We start from the raw sequence: 21,135 nt of genomic DNA, 5'->3' as shown, positions 1-21,135 counted from the left end.
CACAATAAAATTCGTGGATTATTTAAAAATTTAACCCTATTATTTATTATACATGCATATACACATGGGACATAAAGACAGATTCGATGCACAGTAGAGCTTTTTTCCACTAATATTTCAACTGCTACCCATTCTCAAAATATTACTCTCAAATTCACTCATTGTAATATTGTATAATATTCGAATACCTTTTAGCTCCATTGCGACCTGTGGTATTAGGATAGGGTGGTCCTTAAATTCAAATCTCTCATACTTAGCAAAAAAAACTATTTGAATAGGAAGGTAGTTGCTTGTATTATATTTACGGATTACATATCTTGTAAATCATCAATACAAATAGAAGATATAATGTATTACTTTTATGATGAATATATTGGTTTGTTGTTTTAGATAATTATTGGACCTCAAAAGGAGATTGTCACACAAAATAAAGTAGATAGTAATAGTCAAACACAATACATTTTCAAAGAAATAATATAATGTGTGTTAGATAACCACTCAATCTCATGTCTTGAATTGTTAAAAAAAAAGGTAAGCATGCAATACATATCAAATTGACATATGGATTATTTAACATCATCATATACTAAATGACCACATAAGATATATACTATATATATGGATCCAACATGAAATTTATTAGGGAAGCAAATAATTTACTCCACTAAATGTAATAGGCCAACACTGAGACATTATTAAAGTGGCAATAGGAACCAAATGCATAGAAAATTGATTAAGATAAACGATTTTGCTAACTTAGGCTATACATGAAAATGACCTCAAATATTAGAATGGGGCCGGATGGACACTATGGTTGGTTGCTATGAGGCTATGATATATAATTTGCCACCCAAAACCGCCGTCCTAAAAGCCTAAAGGGAAGCTGCTAAAAGGAAAACTTTGACCAAGCTAGAGATAATGGCCGTCTCATCCACTTTTCAATACTCTATTAAATCAAGTTAATCAACCATCTTTCTCATTCCCTTAAATTCCTTGCTTTGTATATAAAATTCTAAATTAAGAATGCAATTATGTTTCGTACGAACCTATAGGTTAATTACGATTTAAGAAAGAGGGGGACAATGGATTGTGTAATCAAGTCTTTTAACTAGATTGTAATCTTTTGTTTGCTTTTATAATCAAGCCAGCTGCTGACTTGACTAGTACTACTAGAGCTACAGCCGCCTACACCTACACCATGTCACCATGCATATTTTGGAATTATCACACAAATACACAAAAGCAGCATCCAATCAAAGGCTAAAGAAGTTACTAATTGGTGCCACAGGAGACTTTCTAGACTTTTGAGTTGTAATGACTTCTGGATTTATAATGTTAGGTCCAATCTAATACAAGTTCTAGAAGTAAATATATTTCTTGTTTAAAAATTGACAAATAATGATTTTGTATATATTAGAAATATTACCATTACTCATTGTTTAGCTTGTAAGTACTCAAATCTCATTATTTCATGTATAATTTTTTATATAGTTGATTTTGCGGTTTAAAATGCGCTAGAAGTTCAAACTCAAGTTTATTTAATCAGACAATCCAAAGCACTAGTCATAGTTGCCCACACATGCATGAAGGACTCTAAAGTCTAAACTCTATAGTTTTTTTTGGTCAGGCTTAACTCTATAGTTTAGGTTTACACAACCCAACAATTTAGTTTTTGTGCTTTCCCCATAATGTTTTACCAAATACCAAACCCTAGCCCATGTAGGCACCCATCAAAATCACTAGATGGGGCATGTTAAAACTTTGTCTTTCCCGGCCCCTGGTTTGAGATGAAGAATAACTTACATCTGAAAAGTAGCAAAGGCCAAAGGTGTGACTCACTAGGCTTGAAATTGATTGCATGTCATTTTTTTATTATTAACACTCTTAAATCAAAGTTTTGTATGTAAATAATTCTGAAATAGTTGTGTGGAAATGGACAGCAGATTCCCATACGATGGTAAAGATGGAAGCGAAAGCGACCCAAAGCCGGCACATCACAACACACATGAATAACGCGGCAATTTGGTAACCATACCTTGTCCAAAGACAGCAACTTAATAACTTATCCCAAATACAAAACTTTCTTAATTAATTAAAAAACTAACAAAATTAGGGGAGAAATCTGATAATAACAACGTCAATTAATTAACCAATTTTATATTCAGGGCACTCCCATCTCTCCATGTCATGTCGGGACAGACACAGACATGGACACTCTCAATTCAGGAATCACACGCGCTTTCAACTGCGAGTGGGTCTCTTTCTCTCTCACACACAATGTCTGTATGAAATTATCGGAAACAGATGATCACACACTTTGCTTCGCACTGGAAACTGCACAGACACACCACTTTTCGAGTCCCAAGCCCTTTCAAAAGCTTCTAACTTTATCGAATTCGAACTGAAAAAGTGTTTCGTTAAAAACTTAAAACACATCTATATATACAAAGCCTCTCTAAATTCTAATATTTCAATTTTAATATATATATTTTTTTTCTGGGTCACTCCTCAGTTTCTCAATCTTCAAACATCCGAAACACAAGTGATGCAAGAAGAATTAGATAAAATCATAAAAGCGAAATACTACAAAAATAAAATAAAAACGGATATGATGAGATACTAAAACGACACCGTAAAATGACTACTGGCAAGCGCACCAACTGTCGTTCCTCGATCAATTTATCATTTACAGACTCTAAAGCCACAATGGAGGAGGTTCGTTGAGATCAATGGGAAGACCACGTCGGACCATCCCAAAAAACGACGCCGTACCCGAACCCACCGGAACCGGACTCAAAGCAGCAGCACCCAAGCCGACTGCACCAGCGGGCCCCACCGGAGGCTCCCTCTTCACCACCAACGACGTCGTCTCGTCGCTCGCTCCGCCGCCGCAGCAGCCCATGTGATCCTTCAACACCCCGGTGTGCAAGAACTCGCCGAGGACCAGCCGGCCCGAGTGGGAGGCCCAGTGGGCGGCGGCGGCGGACGGATTCACGTTGAGATCGAGGGAGAGGCCGCCGGAGACCGGGGCCGGAAAGTTGGTCTTGGCCTTGGCGCCGCGGAGAGACCTGGCGGCTCCGTCGTAGGCGAGCGCAGCTTCTTCCGGTGTGTCGAATGTACCCAACCAGACCCGGGTCTTCTTCCACGGGTCTCGGATTTCGGCGGCGTAGCGGCCCCACGGCCTCTTCCGGACCCCTCTGTAGTGGCCCTCGCGAGAAGAAGACGAAGCAGTAGCCATGAGAGCAGGAAGAGAGAGAGAGTGGGGAGTGTGAAAAGTGTGGAGGGGTCCCACTGAGTCACCCGTAATCGTCGGCTGGACGGCACGGCTCTTTTTATTTATATAGTGGATTTTTTATTTTTTTTATATATACGTGAATTATTGGGGTCGTTGGATTGTGAGATGTGGGTTCAGGTGAGAGGAGGGTGGGGCCCAGTGGGGAAAGGAAAAGAGCCGCCGCCTGAGTAGACGTGTGGGGGTGGGGAGAGTTATGAGTAGTGTCCCAGTGTGCCAGGTGATGTAAGCCCTACCCAGTTTGTACGGCGCGGGGGACACGTGGAGGGTAGATAGGTGGTGTCTGAGTAGCAGGAGACATGGGGTGAGTTAGAGACTTGGAATTGCGTCGATGGCGTGTTTGACTCGGTTAGAGATTAGGTGGTCACCACCACTCACCCACTTACACACACCTTTCAAGTCTGAACAAAATAAATAGTACGGTGGTGGTGGCCGGTGGGTGACTGGGTGGTGCTCATGGCTACTAAGCATCCTGCCGCAACCAAACTCACGGGAACTCACATTCTATTTCTTTAAATTAATACAATTTTTGGTTTGTTTTTTCACTCATAAAACAAGATATGTGCCTCGACAACATCATAAACTTGTTCCAATCGCTGCTCACTCGAGATACTGTCTTACAATTTCAATTCCTTGTTTGTAAATTACAATACACAATTACGTCAAGAAAATAATAATTTGGAAATGCTTCTTTTACATGTTATTTGCCAAATACTAATCAAAAAATTCTATTAAAATTGTTTGAGAGTTACAAGACAAACCATATATGGTTGTGATTGTTCAATAGTGTCAATGAGTGATTTGAAAAAATTGTATACATATGCTTATAATGTGGACTGAAAATGAATTTATTTATCATTAAAAAAAATGCAATAAGTGCTTTGTATATTATCTCTTAATTTTTTACTATCACATCAATTGGGATATAAGAGTTTAACATATATAATTATAAAATTTAGTTCCATTAGTGCATTTAAAGTCTAGTGTAGTTTTGTATAATTTTCACTAACATCAATTGGTTCGATTTCTACTAAAATTCTTCTCCACCATTTAAAATGACTCAAACACTCTCATAAGTCATAAGTGCAAGACACACGATCACGGCGCACACACACGATTGACAAATATAAGAAGCAAATTTGTACAAATGCAAGGAAAATAGAGCCAAAATCAGAAGGTAATAAATATTTTTTAGTGATATTGGTCCAAAAGAATGGATTTTTTTATGCATGCCTAGATTCATCAGCAGTTTAGCACAATAGCACCCATTTGTCTTTCCCGGATTCTGTAAAGGCGTGTGAGAAAGTGCTGTAGAGAGTCAGAGACAAAGGCGATGCAGTTGCAATCTCGACCGTTCGATGTGCCAAAATTGATGTATGGTGATGTAGGTGAATATCTGCAGCTCTCTGCAGGCTGCAGCAGCAACAGACACTTGTTTCACGTGAAGGGTATTTTCATTATTTTTAAATACATTTTTTCTTTTTGGGTCTCTGAAATTTGACGTCATGACGTGTGGTGTTTGTTGGCTTTTTGACCAAGTTGGGACCGTTGGGTTTGTATTTACTGGAGTGTATCTTTACTATTAGCAACAAGCTGTTTACTGTAATTGCCATTTTTAGGAGCTTCTCATTTTCTCTTAGGTGCCTACAGTACAACATGGGCTATATAAATAAAATTTTATGAAGTCTATTCTACCTTGGTATGGGAGTGCGACATAGTACAACTATAATTTGGGTCTTTATGATGGATGATATGTAGTTATGAATCCTCAGAATCTAAATGGGGGCATATGTGACATTTCCCTCCAACTCTCTCATGTCCCTTTTGAGTTTTCTGGATGAAGCTACAATTAGCATTCAAATGTCATACAATTTCTTAAAAATCTTGTTTAGAAAACTATTTTGATAGTCAAGATTCACCTCCAAAATCTGAATCACCATTGACTTCCCATTTATCAACTGGCTGGCTAGAGTAGGCTATAACATCAATATCCCTGAACTTTATCCTAATATTTACTATTTGTATGCTCTTTTCAGTTTTTGCTGCTAAAAGTTTGGGCCCAGATTATGTAGAGAATTTGGGGAGAAGAAAAAACATGAAATTGTCTAAGACAATTATTGGATCCTCTTAAACAAACCCTTTTGTGTGACCTTATGGAGTCTCGAGGGTACCATCATTTAGAATTCCATATGGAATAATGAGTGGAACCATGAAACATTTTGATTTCTATATGCATCACTTCCTCTACGTGTTACATCTTTACCAAAATCGAACAGGAGAAGAAAGAATTGGATCAATGTACAAGATTTTGGCTCTACAGAATATAGAGCACCAAGGAGGGATCTAATCTTCTGTAAGTATTCTACTGGATCCTGATCGAGCATTACTTGATACGAATTCGAAGGAAACCGGACCAATGCAAGCAGTAATGTGAAGAGACCTAGATGGCATGCAAGTCCATAATAATCTAAACTGCTGGGGTTTCATGAATTGGAGCAAACACAGTCGGGGCACCAAGCAGAGGCAAGCTTCAACTATTTTGGGTTTCGGGGTGAAGGTTGTCTAATCACGAGAGCAAGATTGGCCCGGTCTCAGCTGCTGTCCGAGATTGGCCATGATGATTATATTGCCTATTCATCTGAATGTCACGTGATAATTGGGTCCTAGCTTTTGCATATGGAGCTTCTCTTGCTGCACAAACAAGGCGGATCATAATTAGCATTAAATTAACTATAAGGTATGCTAATGCCTGCCAACAGTCTTGTGTATTGTAAGGTATTAGGTAGTGTTAATTTTTCAGTCTTTATTATCAGCAACATCTTAAGCAGTGGCGTTTTCCTTATATCCTTACCAGCTATTTGCTGTGCTCGGAGGATATTCTGTCGCCTTTTCCAACAGCATATTGAACAGATAATAACAAGCAGGAGCACTGCCAACACACCAAAGGCAATTCCAATCACTTCACCCGCAGTAAGGTGTTCCCCACATGTAGGTAATCCAGGTATACCACAAAGACCATCATTATCAGTGAAACTGCATTCAAGTCAAAGACAAGTATGGAGCTCAGAGTTAGCAACACATTGATAAAAAAATATCTTTTGACTATGATATTATTTATCAATACATTTCTATTAATGTTAACATGTAATGATATGCCTTTAGAGGCCTAAAATATGTTCAGACCAGTACTGATTAAATCATACTTGAAGCTAGCTCTGTGCAAAAGCCTTCCTCCTAGAGCAGCTGGGACTCTTCCAGACAGAGAATTGCTATTGAGATTACTGCACCATGACAACTAAAGTTAGAGTATTCTTTCCATACATTTTAATTTCATGGGTTAGTAAGATGCATAATATATCTTACAGTATTCGTAATGATGTCAACTGTCCAAGGGTTTCAGGAATTGATCCATTGAAGAAATTGTAGGAGAAGTCCCTGCAGAGGAGGGAGCATTTGTTTTCGAATATTACATTGAACCAAAAAATAAAACTCAAAGGAAACTATCATGAAATGGAATTGAGTATGAATTAGTTAACTGAAACTGAAGACTTCCATAAGATACAATCACAACAATCAAGTTTCGACAGATGCACTGTCCAGAAAAACAATCTACACTGTCTGAAGAGAATATATATATAAGTTTACTTACAGTACTTCCAAGCTTTTTAGTTTTCCTATTGAGGATGGAATGGCTCCATGAATGCTATTTCCACTCAAATTTCTGTAAATACGCAAGTTAAACAAGCATAGTTGAGAAGGCTGTCATACATTTTGACTTGATAGCTGTCTCATTTTAAAAATAATTATAAACAAAAGCAACAAGTTGAGTTACATGCTACTATTTCATCAAAAGTGTACCATGAAGGCTATATGTTGGATCAAAAGTTAAGATGACAAACAAAAGCTATTAAGTACCAAATTTTAAATTTTGTAATTCAAAGCAAAGTCTTAAAAGGAACTCACATGCTCTGTAGATGCTGCAAATTCGATATATCGTCCCGCAAAAATCCCTTGAGACCTTGGTTGTCAAGACCACTGAGCATGGAGAAGTAAACACAAATACTCAAAAACGTTGACATGATAATGGAACACATGAATGTCATGGAACTTTCTTTATGCATCATGTGAAGAATTTTAAAGACTAAACTAGGAGATATTTATGTTGCACAGAAAGCTAGCAAAACTCGAATGGATTTCCATTACATTCACTTATGCATGCATACATTAAAAATTAGAGTTTATGGTAGTGGCAAATGAAGCTGGAACACAAAAAGTGATAGAATTCAGATTCAGTGGCACGAATAAACCATGTGAGTAAAACAAAATAAAAAAGAAACAAGAAAAATGATTACACCATGGAAACAATTCAAGTGGTTCAAGCACATTAAAAATACATTTATGCATTAAGACTAGAAGATCTTCACCATCTCTCAGGCAATTATGATTCTTAAATAAAAAAATAGCCAAAATTTTAAAACCTATGGAAAGGTTATGGAAAATATGTTTTTGATCAAAGATTTGAAATAAAAGAATGTAAGTGGCTTCAATCATGAAAGCTCTATGTTATAATGGATAAATATTCGAATATATCATTGGACTTTTCAATTAATTTATCATCACTTAAACTTTTCAAGGACAAACTTTGATAGGCTGGTCAACTAATGAAAGAAAGTTCTCTGCAAGGTTGATAAAACGAGAGTAGCAAGGAATGCCTCCATTTGGGAGCAGCTAAAACAATTGGAAGGAATGCAATTATAATGGGAGAACCAAGGACCCTGCATGACAGACTTGATCTCAGCTGGTTAGAGGTAAAGGCTCAATATTCAAGGGGTCAGAAAATGTCAGTATTCTGTGAAAAAATATGAACTATGATGCAACATGTTATAAGCCTCTTAGGAGAACTTCAGCATGTGGCAGTGAAACACATAGGTGGCAGATACATTAGCTCAGTACATAAATGGCATAGTTCAGCAAATGCTTTCCCTATCAAAAGCACAAAAGTATATAACATTGCAAGTAATTCCTTCGTTCATTTTTTCTTTTCTAGTTCCAAAAAACAAAAGAAAACTTATTCACATTAAAGAAGCAATAGGAGATGAGATTGGTAGTTTTAAAGAAACGAAAAAGTCCACTACCAAATGCCCAGGGTTAAATTTGATGTTCAGTGGGTTAAGTGGCTTGTTTTTGACACCTTCCCATCTGAACTTCAAATTCAAAGGCATAGAGTAGGAAATACACTTACTTTGATAAGCCAAAAATGACTTTAAACATTAATATGACTTCCTTATAAAAAAATCACAAAAAAAATCAATAAATAAATAACAGAAGATCAACTGGTATACAGCCCATCATGTCCTAAAGTTGTCTCAAGAAGGCACAGTATTCAAACTTACATTTGATAACTTCATCAAAGGGTTTTTTAAATAATGACAGAAAAATAAATAGTTTAAAGAAAACACTCTAATTTCTTCCAGTCAGAAAATAAAGACAGTAGCAACTGAAGCTCATAAGAATATGAAACAAGTTCCAATATGCAAATTCAGAATGATAAATGAGAAATAAGATCAAACAAGAAAGATAAATGAGAAATGAGGTGAAAGATCAAGAAAGTACAGTCCATCAATGACCCATTTGCCGCTAGTTCTATCAAATTGGCAATCTGCTCCACTCCACGGATGTTGTTGGGGAACACACGGATCACCATTCCACCCCAACCGAACAGGAAGCCCCAATGTTGTCTTCAATGTCTGTAAAGCCTTAACTGGATTTTTTTTTTTTTTTTGCAAAGAGAAAAGGATGATCTATTACTAACAGTTTCCATAGAGTTTGACTACCAAAATATACATTCTATATTTTCAAGTTAGAAATAATTAAGTCGCACTAAAAGCAATCTATAACAGAGAATACATGGTAAAGATGTCTTCAAAAGCAATAGTATAATAAAGCAAATAAGATGTTAATTGATATGTGACAAGACCAGAGAATACATTTGTAACACTTGCAAATCTACATATTTAAGTATTTTAGTAAGACTTACAAAACACTATAAGCAATAAAGAACTCAAATGCATTAAACATATGCAAAGTAGATGAATAATTATGTGTACATGTACATATTGTTAGATGCTAGTGTGGTTGAAACAAACTTAGATGTCTAAAAATTAGAAACAAAGAGGGTGCATCTGTACCTTCCTCTGGTAATGTTTTTGACTCAGCCATTATAACCTCAAAGATCTCCATGGCATTGATTATGGCATGACCACCTTCTTTAGGGTGCAAGGTTATTGTCAAAGTCCTCCCATTTACAGTAAAAGTTGTGTTTAGTACAAGAGCAGCATAACGGTCCCCACTCATTTTGATAATATCCACATCTCCAAATGCAATGTCACCGTTTATCAAGATATCAAATACCCTTTGCCCTACACCAGTGACTGAGGAATCAATCTCAGCAAAGTGTAACCAAATTGAGTAGTTTCTATTGGGATCTACATCCATTGTATATTCTAAATCAGGCTGATTATCATTACTAACAATTGCTTTTTTATAAAGAGCTCCTGGATAAAAGTTTGGTGGATTTGAAGCCTGTTTAATGCTGCTTTCAGTAGATCTGGCTGTATCAGCATTCTGACCAAAGGTGGTAATGGGACTCCAAAATCTATCGCCACCCCAATGATCCCCGCCGTAATCTACATCAAACTGTGGCTTCCCAGTACCACAGCTCAATCTTTTCACTGTTCTAAGGATAATTCCTTGACCTGATTGCTGGCTGAAATGGTATGCTTTATCATCAACTTGAAGAATTTCAAGGGAAAGAATTGCTGGATCCCCATGACCAGTGCTATGGAAACAGATGGACACAGAGCCATCTGTAATAGACACAAGCGCTTCAGCAAATGCTTGATCATCATGGCTGCTCCAACCAGATTTTAAAGAAGTAATCTGAGTGCCTTCGACAGAAATATCAAATAAAGGTTCGGTGTCAAAGCTTTGTTGTGCAACCAGTCCAAAGAAGATCCTTACTGAGTAGTGTCCATGTGGGACTCTATTGATATTGTAACAATTTTCAGGGCCTTCAGACAGGGGAAAATAGCGAAGTGTATGAAGTGGAGGACTGATATAACTTGGGAGGGTCGCATTAAAAGGTATTCCCCCTGTATATGAAAAATCCTTAAACCAAAGTGTATTGGTTGGTTTTGTATGCACATTCTGACGAGCTCCACAGCTTATGCGCATAGCAAATGGTGCTGTACTCATGAGCAGATCACACCAGTCAAAATAAAATTTTGAACCAAATAAGAACAAGAAGATAAAGTAAAACATTAAGTAATATCCTCTAAACTTCATGTCCACATGACGTTGTATGAATACCAAATCACCAAACATGTAACAAAGACCCAATCTACTCTTTAACAACATGGTATTTGTGCAATTTTTCCAATTTTCTTTTATATTTTTCTACATTCTGTAAAATTTTACTAATTACCGTAACCCAGTTGACTCATTCAAACACAAACATGAAAGAAAAAGGAAATTCATCTAAAATGCACTGTTTTCTCCATAAATCAGAAAAAAACCGTTATCATCAACTTTGCTTTTGTTGCTGTTGATAAGAAAAACAAAACTACTTGAAGCCTTGTTTTATGCTGTTCTCTGTTTCCAATTTGGAAAACTGAAACGCAGATTCCTTTCCTTTTTCGGAATGAATTAAAACTCATTGAATTTCCTTTAAAATCAAACAAGCAATTATTTTTTTGAAGGACAACTAAAACTTATTTCCACTTTTGCTCTCCGATTCATTTCCATTTCCTTGGAACACCGATCCCAAACAGAAAGTAGAGCAAATGATCTTCGCGAAAACGAACTCCAATTTCCAAATTACACTAAAAGGCAAAAACAAAAAGCCAAAAAGTAAAGGAATTAGCAGAACTAGTTTAACAGCTTCAAAGTTGATTACAATGCCACTGAATTTGAGTCCGAATTAAGCATCCAAAAATCAGTATGTAAGGGAATTAAGAACCAGCAATAAAACCAACGAAGAAGCAAAAAATCTCCTGAACACAGAACACTCACCAGGTCTAGCCGAAGCCAAAGAAAAAACTGAGCAGAGCAGAAGAAGCCATTGAAGCAGAATAAGCCTAAGCATTGTTTTAGCTGTAAATCACGCTACGCGCACGCGGCTCTTGCTTTTCTTTCTCCACTATACGAATACAATATCCTGTTCTCATATTCCGTCTCTGCTTTTCAATTTTCACAGAGAGAGAGAGAGAGAGAGAGAGAGAGAGAGAAAGTGCTTGTGCTTGGACGTGTATGCAACTAGTCAGTAGAGTGTAATTACAGTTGCTATTTAATTTTTCTTGGTTTTGTTGACTCGTGAAAAGAGGAGAGGTTAGTGTGCTGCCGAGGTCTATGATGGTTGATGAAGGTTCGCTTATCGACGGTGCAGATTCTTTGTTTGTGTGATGGTTATGGAGGGCCCACTATAAGGTTTCATCATGTACAGTACAGCCACTCTGAGGAAGGCGCGCGCCGCGCACCACACCTTTAACAGACGACAAAGCACGTGACTACGGTAACGTGGTGATGAGTGCGGAAAGCTCACATGGAAATATCAAAATAGTGTGATTTATTTCTATGCCCATGTCGTTTAGGCTAGATGTTGTCTAGGGATGATATTCTCCTGTCAAATATTCCGTTGTTAAAGGGTTAGCTTAATGTCTCGGTTGGTATAAATATAGAAATTTTTGATGACTTCATGACAATTTTTTTAGTATATATAAAATATGAGTCATAAAAACTAATCCATATTGGTACATGTCCATATTGTAGAACTTCATGTTGTTCAATCATTAATCTAAATTAAGGATACACTATTTTCAATCAGTTCTAAATTATGATGACGGAAGAAAACGATGAGGAAAGTGCATGTAAAAAAGACAAACTCAATCATGTTCGATTATTTTATGTATTATAGCAAATTACAGTATGAATAGTTCAAATTGAAAGTTAAACAATATAATATGTTTATAATGAAAAATGTCATCATACAATGACATACAAATATATTCTTTTTTTTGGCCATACATACAAATATATTGTTAACTTTGAAAATTTTGATATATTAACTTTTTCATTACTATAATATAGATTTACATTATTAAATTTATTTGTATATTATATAATATTTGCATTATATACAAACTTACGTAGGATACTAATTTCTTTAGTTTGAGAGTGATTGGATTTGTTTGCATGATGTTGAATTGATCGGATGGTCGAGATAGCTACAAATCAACAAATTGTGTTGTGGGACAGACACTGCAGTATAGGGAACATATGGGCCGTTGTATTGATGGATTGACCTTTTTCTATCATAGGATGTAATTTTGTGAGCCGTTGGATTTATCTGTATCTCATATTCTCATGCAGACAAGTACAGAGTAGTCACTCTCCAATTCGACTTCTAAACCTTTTGACTTTGACTTTAACTCCTTTTAACCGTGAATGGGTGCGCAATCGCTGGGAATGCTTTTGTGATGAATGAGCAACTGACCTCCCAAGTCCAGTATGCAGTAGACCATATCTGACGAATTGAATTCAGCCCCACCAACCCAACTAATCCCAAATCCCAAGCACACCCAATTAACCAAACCACTAGAATTTAACTCAATCTATTTATTTATTAATATTTATATTTTTTAATCAAATTATTCTTTGTACTTTGCTATTTCAACAAACTATTTTGTCCTTTTAAATTAAAAAATACGTTTTTGTGTAGTTTTTATGAATATTAATTGAGGCAGATAAAGATTAGATAACAATATCATTGATGACACCATCCACTAAATAACAATAACGTAATAGCACCATCATTATTGCTGTGGATAGATCATAAAAATTCATTAAAAGTGGGCGTTTTGATAGGTAGTCCTTAATTCATCGATATAGACGTCTCATTGTCTCCATTGGATGGACCAGTTTGCAGGTATGTTATAAATTATCATTGCTAATTGCCTCTAGGAGAACATAAACATGGTCGGTAGTGTGACTTAATGATATTTGGTTATTTATTTAGGGCTTATTTGAGAGTGTGTCTGTAGACAACGCTTTTGCTCAGTAACGCTTTCATTAGAAGCGTTTTTGTTAGAAATTTATAAATTTTTTTGAAAAAATTCAAGTGCTTCCTATTAATATAGTTGGAAGCACTTCCAAATTTTTTTAAAACAAAAAAACACTTCTTATTTTTGTTGCCAAACATAAGCAAAATTACTTTTGACTATTTGAAAGCACTTTTAAGCTTTTTAAAAGTACTGCCAAACAAACCCTTAATTTCTTTAATCCTTATTAATTTATAGTAAAGAGGCACAAAATTTGTCAACTAAATTAGCTTATTAAATAATGTGTCCCTACACATATCAATTTTTACAAAAATCAAAATGTGCGTCAATTTGAGCAAATGAAATATCGTCACATAATTTTTTTTTGTTTTTTAGATTACAGTGGAGGGGGGAGGGTTCGAACTCAGGTGTGCCGTGTGCATGGGGAGTTTTAACCGCAATATCATAACATAATTTGATAAATGTAAATACAGTCATATATAATTCGTAAAAGACCACTTGGAATAAAAATTAGCAATGGTATTGTTTTGAAGTGTAATTTGGATTCCAATGCATTTATACCCCTATGTCCATACATGTTTGTTGAGCTGAGCGGTAAGAATACAGCTGAGGCCCAACGAGAAAAAGCCTAGTCCGTGTATCGGATAGGTGATGGCCCAGCATATTTGCATTTTGGGTCAAAGATTGGATCGAAATATAGTCCATTCTAGTACCCAATAAAATAAAATAAAAGATCCAGAGGAAAAAAATTTCTTGTAAAAGTTTCTTATGATTTTGCACCACCATTTCATAAAGCCATCTCCAATTATTCTTTTTAAATTCTCGATCTTAACTTAACATTACGAAGGGATCACTAGATTAATAGTTAATTGATAATATTTCATCAATTTTAAATTGGAGAACAAAATTATTTAAACCACACAAACCCTTACTGCCTGAAGACCCCTTCCTACCATCTCATCGAACTCGTCTCTCTCTATCCTCTCTTCCTCCTCCCACACAACGTTGGCGCTGACCCCGAGGGGTACCTACCTCCAAATCAAATAACCTAGCTAATTTTACAAATTTAGCACTAAATTTTCCCAAAATTGAAGAAATCTTCAAATTTTTGCTCAAATTATGTAGATATCTTAAATTTGGCTTTACTATTAGAAATCTTTTCTCAAAAATTGACTTTTACTTAAATATATTTTCAAACTTAGAAAAAATTGGAAACATTGGAGATTGCTTTATTATGTGTTGTACATAAGTATTACACATCATTTATTCATAATTAACACGTATAATTGTATTTAATAAAAAATATAATTGTAATTAATTGTTTAACAAATAGTGATAAGTTTGTATCGCGCAGATTAATTTTAATATAACGGTCAATATTAATTTAGATAAAATAAATAGAAATAAGTAAAAACATGATCAACCTTAACGCCTGATCAATTTTAACTCAAGTGACATAAATAGAAAGAGGCGAAACAACGACGGCCGATATAGATGGCACGCTTCTATTTTCAGAACTAACTGATTCGATGTTACACACTTCTTAGCAATTTTCAACTTCCATGACCACCCTCTCTCTTGGTAAATTTGATTATACTTTGTAACAAAAAGAAAATAATAAGAGTTTTGTGCCCGCGAGTCCGCGACTTATCACAGCATCACACGTATCTGAGTTCCCACGTGTGGTATGGCCAACGGAGATCACTGAAGCACAGCTCAGTCTCAGCGTCCCCTCAAAAACTCTACGAAGCCGTACGCCACCAACCCAAGAAGCCGCACCCAAAATGCCTCACTCCGACAATGACCAATCTCCGGCCCCCGCAAAAGTCTCCGACCCCGATATTGACGAAGACGAAGACCCCGAACTAGAAGAAGAAGAAGAAGAAGTGGAAGAGAATATTGAAGAATGGGAAGAAGAAGAAGAAGGGGAGGAGGAGGAAGAAGAAGAAGAACCAGAGGAGGAAGAGGAAGAAGAACAGGAGGATGAAGATGAAGAGGTTAATGACGAAGAAGAAGAAGAAGAAGAAGGGAGGGATGAAGTGGATATGGATATCTCAGATTCACCAATTCGAGTTCATGATCATCATAACGGTTATTTACTTCTTTTCTTCACCTACAATTTTGAATTTTTTTGTTTTTCTAATCGTGTGGGTATTCACAGTATGTTTCTGATATGTTTACTTTTGCTCCGTTTGACTTTACTTTTAGTTTTGCATTCGGATTTATGCTGTTCATTATGGCTTAATTGAAGCAAATTGATGTCAATGTCATGCTTTTAGCGTAAAAAATCGTGCTTTAGGTTAGAGAAGTAGATATAATTGGACTATGAAGAATTGTTATGAACTTGGAACATTGTGTGGCCTCCATTTTGAGGAGTTTGGAATGAGGCATCAATATCCGTGGAAAATTGGTAATGTAAGGTTTCGTATTTCACATTTCAGTTTGATGCTTTCGGCTTCGCCATTGGTAGAGTATTCTACATAGCTAGAATGGTAAATATGGTCCAATTTTATTGAAGTCATTGCCAAAATTTAGCTCAAGGCTAACTTGACTTACATGGTTGTTATTGAAGTATCAGCATTCTATTTCTCTCACCAACCTTTTCCTACAAAAAGATGGTTGTTTTTGCCGTAGTTCTTGATTTACCTTTTCTTTTGTGTAGATGTTAGACAAGATATTAAGTCTGAGGGACTTGATGAGCAATTGGCACCATATAATGCGCTTTCTATAGAAGAAAGTAGTGGTAATTTTAATTTATCTGGTCCTTCAAATGAGCATTTACAATAATAACAAGAGAGGAATTATGTTTGAACTCTGAGAAATTTTTGGCTGCTTTTGTAGATAGGAGAAACCAAGAATTAGTGGTTGGTAAAAGGGATGCTGAGATCCTTTCAGGAAAGAAAACCTCTATGCACCACATTGAATCACATACTGATGCCACGGCTCATTTGTGTAATAGTGAGATTATGGATGATAAAGTCACCAATTCATCTCTTGTCGCTGGGGAAGAGACGGCCGATGCCATCCCGATGAGGGATCGTTTCAGTAAGGAGGTTAACAGTGTTATGAAGTCAGAGGGTGAAATTAAACAAGTGGACATACAACCTAGGAATGATAAAAAGCAAATGGAATCAAGGTGAGGTGATATACTGCGCCTATATACTTTTAAAATTTTCTTATCATAGAGCCAAAGCCAATTTATTTTTGAAATTTCCTTGTCATAGAGCCAAAGTGTTGGCTTAAAGTGCCTGCTATCTCTTTTTGTGGTGGCTAGTTATTTACTTGTACCAATTCCTACTAACGTTAGGTTTTTCAGATCATCTGCCTCTGAGATAGGGACAAGAATTACATCTCCTGTAGCTGAGACTAGTGATCGAAACAAACGCCCAGCAATTATCTGTGACTTTTTTGCGAAAGGTTGGTGCATTAGAGGTAGTTCATGTAGGTTTATCCATATAAAAGATAATCAGAATAATAGTCATCCACAACCTGAGGGAGACGTTGCTGCTGCAAATTGTAATAGAGAAGTCCGGCTCGATGAAGGTATAATGTATCTTCTTGGGTATGAATGTCAAAAAGTACTCTCCTATGATGTGTCTATTAAGAACCTTCTTCTTTACAGGTTTAAGAGACATTACTGAGAGATCAAGATTGCCTGGTATTCCTGACCCAATGGCTTCTTCAAGTGGAAGTAGTTTTGCATTTTCTTCGCACCTCTCTTCTGAAAAGATCCAATTTACAGAAAATATAGGAATCCAAGGACGACACCATTTTCATGAAAAACGGAAGTTTCCATCAGATCAAAGAGAGGAATCAAATGTCGGCGATTCCACTGATGAGCAGAAATTGCATTCATCCAAAGATTATCTGAGCTTTCTCTCCTCGCATAAGGATGTTGGAAGGGATGGTCAGACACAAAATTGGCCTGCTGATGATTATAACAATTCACCGATTAATAAAGGTACTTCTATATTCAAGAATGGTTTGCATTCTGAGTATGGATTTTTTATAAATGGTTCTACTGTGTCATCAGGCAAGTACTCTAGAGTGAATACCTCACCTCATTCGGGCAGTATGGAGGAACTAGCTGGGATTTGGAGCCAGCGTGTGCACAGTGATCATACTTCAGGCCTTGTGAGCCATTCTTTGAATTCAAGCTCAAGCACTTCTCTTTTAACTACTGGCTTGTTTCCAACTAGCCGTATTTCATCTTGGACCGGATTTTCATTGCCTTCTAGTTATTCCTATTTAGATGCAAATCCCCTTGGTACTCAAAAGCTTTTACACAGCAATAGGGATTATCGTGGCTCTTCTCCCTTCTCTATTTCTGAATTGAAGAATTTGCCTTTGACCAGCATCTCACTATGCTCTGGTGAACTTAAAACAAAAATTTCTTCTAATGATTGGGAGCCATCTGTACCCTTCCGGCCATCTTTTATTCTTCCTCCTGCATTTCTGTCATCTTCAGGGAGCCAGTATGACCCTCTTCGTGATAGCATTGAGTTGCCCAAGTTAGCAAACATCTCCCTTGAAGCTTCTTTCTATTCTGAAGGGGCAACCGCTGCGAATAGATTGCATCAGCAAATACATGGTGAATCTGTTAGTGGGACCCTACGCCCAGCATGTGATGGTGATACAAAGTCTATGTCTTCACATAATGCATTTCATGAGAAAGTATTAGATAACAGCTGCTATACACGTGAACATAATTCACCTGTAACTGAAGCAGAGACAGTGGGGACTTCCGTTGTCTGCCAAAATGGAACCATGACTAGAGAAGAGAATCCTTTGGGCCTCTCTCATCCCAAAGGTAGTACAAAACCAAACAAAGTCAGTACCTATGGTGATTCTAGACATCAAAGTGATGGTTCTAGACACAAAAAGGACATAAAAGTAGATAGATTAGGAGAAGACAATGAAGTGGATGTTGAACATTTTACGGACGGGGATGTAAATGAAGAATCAAAAGCTATGAGGCATTTCCGTGCTGCTCTTGTAGATTTAGTAAAAGAGTTGTTAAAACCAAAATGGCGTGAAGGTCGTCTCAGCAAGGATGCACACAACAAGATAGTTAAGAAAGCAGTAGACAAGGTTCTCAGTTCCATACAGCCCCATCAGATCCCAGCTACCGTAGAAACAGTTATGCAATACTTGTCTTTCTCGCGTCCAAAAATCTCAAAGCTTGTTGAGGTTAGCATTTTTTTTATCTTAGTGATAAGCTGAGGAAGCAGATCTTTGGTTTTGAATGTAAATTTGTTCGTGGAATCTGACTGTTACTTCTTTCCTTTGCAGGGATATGTGGATAAATATGGCAAATCTTGAGATGTTAGGCCAAGTGCTTTTTCTTTTGCACAGTTTCCTATAATTTTTACTAATTGGAGGTCGTGGACAGTTTGTTTTAGATCCCCCTTTTTACTTAATCAGAACTGAGTTTTGTGGAAAGTTTTTATTTTCTTGTAGGATGTATTTCTTTATAAATTATTTCTGTTACCTCTCATTTCATCTATTTTGAGGTAAACGGTAGTCATGGATAGTTTTGATCCATATTAGTTGTGTGGTATAAAAGGGAATTATAATTCATTATAAAAGAAGATTGCCTAGAGACTTGAATTTTTGCTTTAGTTGCTTCTAAAGTTCCGATAACCCACTTGATGGTCTTGGAAAGTTTTATGAAGTGTCCAAATGCAGTGTTTTAGTCTAATCTAAGGTCAGTCTTAAGTTCTTTCACTGCTTCAATTCTTAGGTGCTGTGGAGTGACAAGGTAAAAGGGAACCTTTTGATTTGGGTACAAATGATACGCATATGGGTCTTTTGCTAATTTATGCTGAGACCATTGAAATTGAAATTACTGTTCTTACATCAGTCTTTCCTGAGTCAGGATGGATACGTAATTGATCACTTTTTTGGTATGTAGGGTATACTTTGCACATACAAAACTGTATGGTTCTGTTAGTGTAGAGTTCTGACTCTCATCTGTACGGTTATAGTATTGCTGACTGTAATTTGAAGTTTTACTTTTCCTCCATCATCTTTTCTGGTCATCATGATCTATAATTGTGGTTTTCAGATTCTTTTATGGATGATTGTTTCATTATGTGGAGATATTTGTGGATTGAGGTACATTCTCAGTTTTCTATGACATGCTGTTTATTCATGATCTGTTAATTTTACTCTCATGTTTGATGTAAAATGTTTTGGTAATTTCATCGATTGTTTGACAACACAGGATTGGCTTTGGGTTGCATTGTTTTAAGTTTTACAGGTTTGTAGCTTATAAGTTGGTGTCTTTTTCAGTAATTCAAGTCAAAACTGAATTAGCTATGATGTGGAGAATTACTTTCATGAGTTTTACTTTTCAAAAAATTCCTTGGGTTTGTGCTTTGCAGCATAGATTGTAGAGTCAAAGATGTAAAGGAGAAAAAAGAAAAAAAGGAAATTCCTATGTACAAAAGGATTGCCTGTGTCATAAATATGAAAACTCTAGTACTTAGTACTTAGATTTTTGTATACTGAGTCATTCACTTTCCTTCTCTTTTTCCGGTATCTCAAAATAGAACCTCTATAAGAAATGGGAGCTCCTGCAAAATAAACTTATGTACATGAAACTAGTTGCTAATGTGAAAAGCACAATAGAAACTGATAAAATATACAAGTTAGAATAACTGTATCTAAAGTTCCTATGAGGTAGCCCGGTAGTAAAATTCACTTACCTTTAAGGGCCCGGCCCTTTGAGCTAAGGTAGTATCCCTTAAGTTTCCTAGCCAAAGAAGAAAAAGGCTTCCTTTAATTAAAAAATTACCAAACTGTACATGATAATATTATAAGAAGTTACTGTATCTTTATCCTGCAAAATTAGTTTATTGCCATGGAGTCCCATAGTTTATTCTCTAATTAATATTTCCAAAGAAAATCTGAGTTCATTTCTCCTAAAAGTCAGTTTATGGCCACGGAATCTGTAGTTCTACCAATTCATGTCCAAAAAAATAAATCATCAATCAAAATCATCTCCACAACTTTGTGTTGTCTATATTTCAACACCTCCTTGCTCAAATCATGTACAAATTTTTCAATTTTGGTTCATTACCAGTAATTATTTGCTTCAGGATCATTTCTAGTAGGTGACAGAAAGGAGCTATCTGCATTTCATACAGTTACTTTTATTTCATTTTGACTAGATTAGCATATTTAGAATTCACTTTTTGCCAGCCTTCTCTGTGATTGATGTCGGCAGAGCATATTGCAATTTATTTTGGGTTGCACACCCAGTAATATTGCAGAGCTACATCATATGAACTTGGCTTACAGTTCCCACAAACTACTATTTTATCAGTTTTTGGTCTACCTTTTATACGTCTTTTTAGTTATCAAAGAAATATTCCGAATTCTGTGATTACATATGCGATTGTTGTTGAGGTATGACAATTGCAACTATGGTCAATGTAGGAAAAGTATAAAATCAATAATGTGGTAATGTTTTTCCGTATTCCTGTCTCTAAAGTTAGATTTGACTGGTTTCTAAACCCAAACAAAAGTAGTTTGATAACATTAAAGGCCTAACAAGTTTCAACAAATAGATTAATTCTTGTATGATTTGAGAGTTAGGATTAAGTGAAAAGAAAGAGGGGAAAAATAATGGCTTGATAAATGCTCTGTAGTGTCAGTTCTGGATCCGGGCAGCTCTACATGGTGAATGACTTCAGGACATTAGAGGTCTATATGGAGAAGCCA

The 21,135-nt window shown here is 36.3% G+C and overlaps 3 protein-coding genes across 5 annotated transcripts; 1 reads left to right on the top strand and 2 right to left on the bottom strand.

Moving 5' to 3' along the window:
- Positions 1–2,468: 2,468 nt before the first annotated feature.
- On the bottom strand, positions 2,469–3,261 carry ERF12 (ERF domain protein 12). Its single transcript, XM_086228964.1, has one exon. It carries the CDS (start codon positions 3,236–3,238, stop codon positions 2,696–2,698), a length of 543 nt encoding a protein of 180 aa, XP_086085090.1. The 5' UTR covers positions 3,239–3,261; the 3' UTR covers positions 2,469–2,695.
- Positions 3,262–5,268: 2,007 nt separating this feature from the next.
- On the bottom strand, positions 5,269–11,594 carry RLP4 (receptor like protein 4). 2 transcript variants are annotated; one of them, XM_086229622.1, is made up of 9 exons: positions 11,363–11,594; positions 9,481–10,536; positions 8,906–9,053; positions 7,256–7,327; positions 6,942–7,013; positions 6,656–6,727; positions 6,496–6,573; positions 6,144–6,325; positions 5,269–5,983 (listed from the first exon to the last, which is right to left on the bottom strand). In XM_086229622.1, exons 1-9 carry the CDS (start codon positions 11,433–11,435, stop codon positions 5,859–5,861), a joined length of 1,878 nt encoding a protein of 625 aa, XP_086085748.1. In that variant the 5' UTR covers positions 11,436–11,594; the 3' UTR covers positions 5,269–5,858. The 2 variants fall into 2 exon arrangements, 1 of the variants encoding a protein (XP_086085748.1); XR_015119926.1 differs by having other exon boundaries at positions 5,843–5,983; positions 6,482–6,573.
- A 3,452-nt stretch (positions 11,595–15,046) lies between these two features.
- FES1 (Zinc finger C-x8-C-x5-C-x3-H type family protein) lies at positions 15,047–19,028 on the top strand. 2 transcript variants are annotated; one of them, XM_086250452.1, is made up of 7 exons: positions 15,089–15,498; positions 16,070–16,150; positions 16,249–16,543; positions 16,724–16,950; positions 17,030–17,368; positions 17,441–18,597; positions 18,700–19,028. In XM_086250452.1, the coding sequence occupies exons 1-7, from the start codon at positions 15,192–15,194 to the stop codon at positions 18,727–18,729; spliced, it is 2,436 nt and encodes an 811-aa protein (XP_086106578.1). In that variant the 5' UTR covers positions 15,089–15,191; the 3' UTR covers positions 18,730–19,028. The 2 variants fall into 2 exon arrangements, with proteins under 2 accessions (XP_086106587.1, XP_086106578.1); XM_086250461.1 differs by having other exon boundaries at positions 15,047–15,498; positions 17,030–18,597.
- Positions 19,029–21,135: the final 2,107 nt, after the last annotated feature.

This window comes from Dryas octopetala, chromosome 1 (assembly GCF_963921425.1).
Source record: "Dryas octopetala chromosome 1, drDryOcto1.1, whole genome shotgun sequence".
NCBI classification, from domain to species: domain Eukaryota; kingdom Viridiplantae; phylum Streptophyta; class Magnoliopsida; order Rosales; family Rosaceae; genus Dryas; species Dryas octopetala.
The sequence above is the reverse complement of the archived record's forward strand: the minus strand, read 5'-3'. Positions and strand labels throughout refer to the sequence as shown.

What these genes read in the sequence shown, in the direction of transcription:
- ERF12 (XM_086228964.1), bottom strand. Translation starts at nt 3,238, where the DNA reads ATGGCTACTGCTTCGTCTTCTTCTCGCGAGGGCCACTACAGAGGGGTC.
- RLP4 (XM_086229622.1), bottom strand. Translation starts at nt 11,435, where the DNA reads ATGCTTAGGCTTATTCTGCTTCAATGGCTTCTTCTGCTCTGCTCAGTT. An exon ending in TTGCAGCATCTACAGAGCAT is followed by an intron (nt 7,014 to 7,255) that starts GTGAGTTCCTTT and finishes GCGTATTTACAG; the next exon opens with AAATTTGAGTGGAAATAGCA. An exon ending in TTGCACAGAGCTAGCTTCAA is followed by an intron (nt 6,326 to 6,495) that starts GTATGATTTAAT and finishes ACTTGAATGCAG; the next exon opens with TTTCACTGATAATGATGGTC.
- FES1 (XM_086250461.1), top strand. Translation starts at nt 15,192, where the DNA reads ATGCCTCACTCCGACAATGACCAATCTCCGGCCCCCGCAAAAGTCTCC. An exon ending in AGTTCATGATCATCATAACG is followed by an intron (nt 15,499 to 16,069) that starts GTTATTTACTTC and finishes TCTTTTGTGTAG; the next exon opens with ATGTTAGACAAGATATTAAG. An exon ending in AAAAAGCAAATGGAATCAAG is followed by an intron (nt 16,544 to 16,723) that starts GTGAGGTGATAT and finishes TAGGTTTTTCAG; the next exon opens with ATCATCTGCCTCTGAGATAG.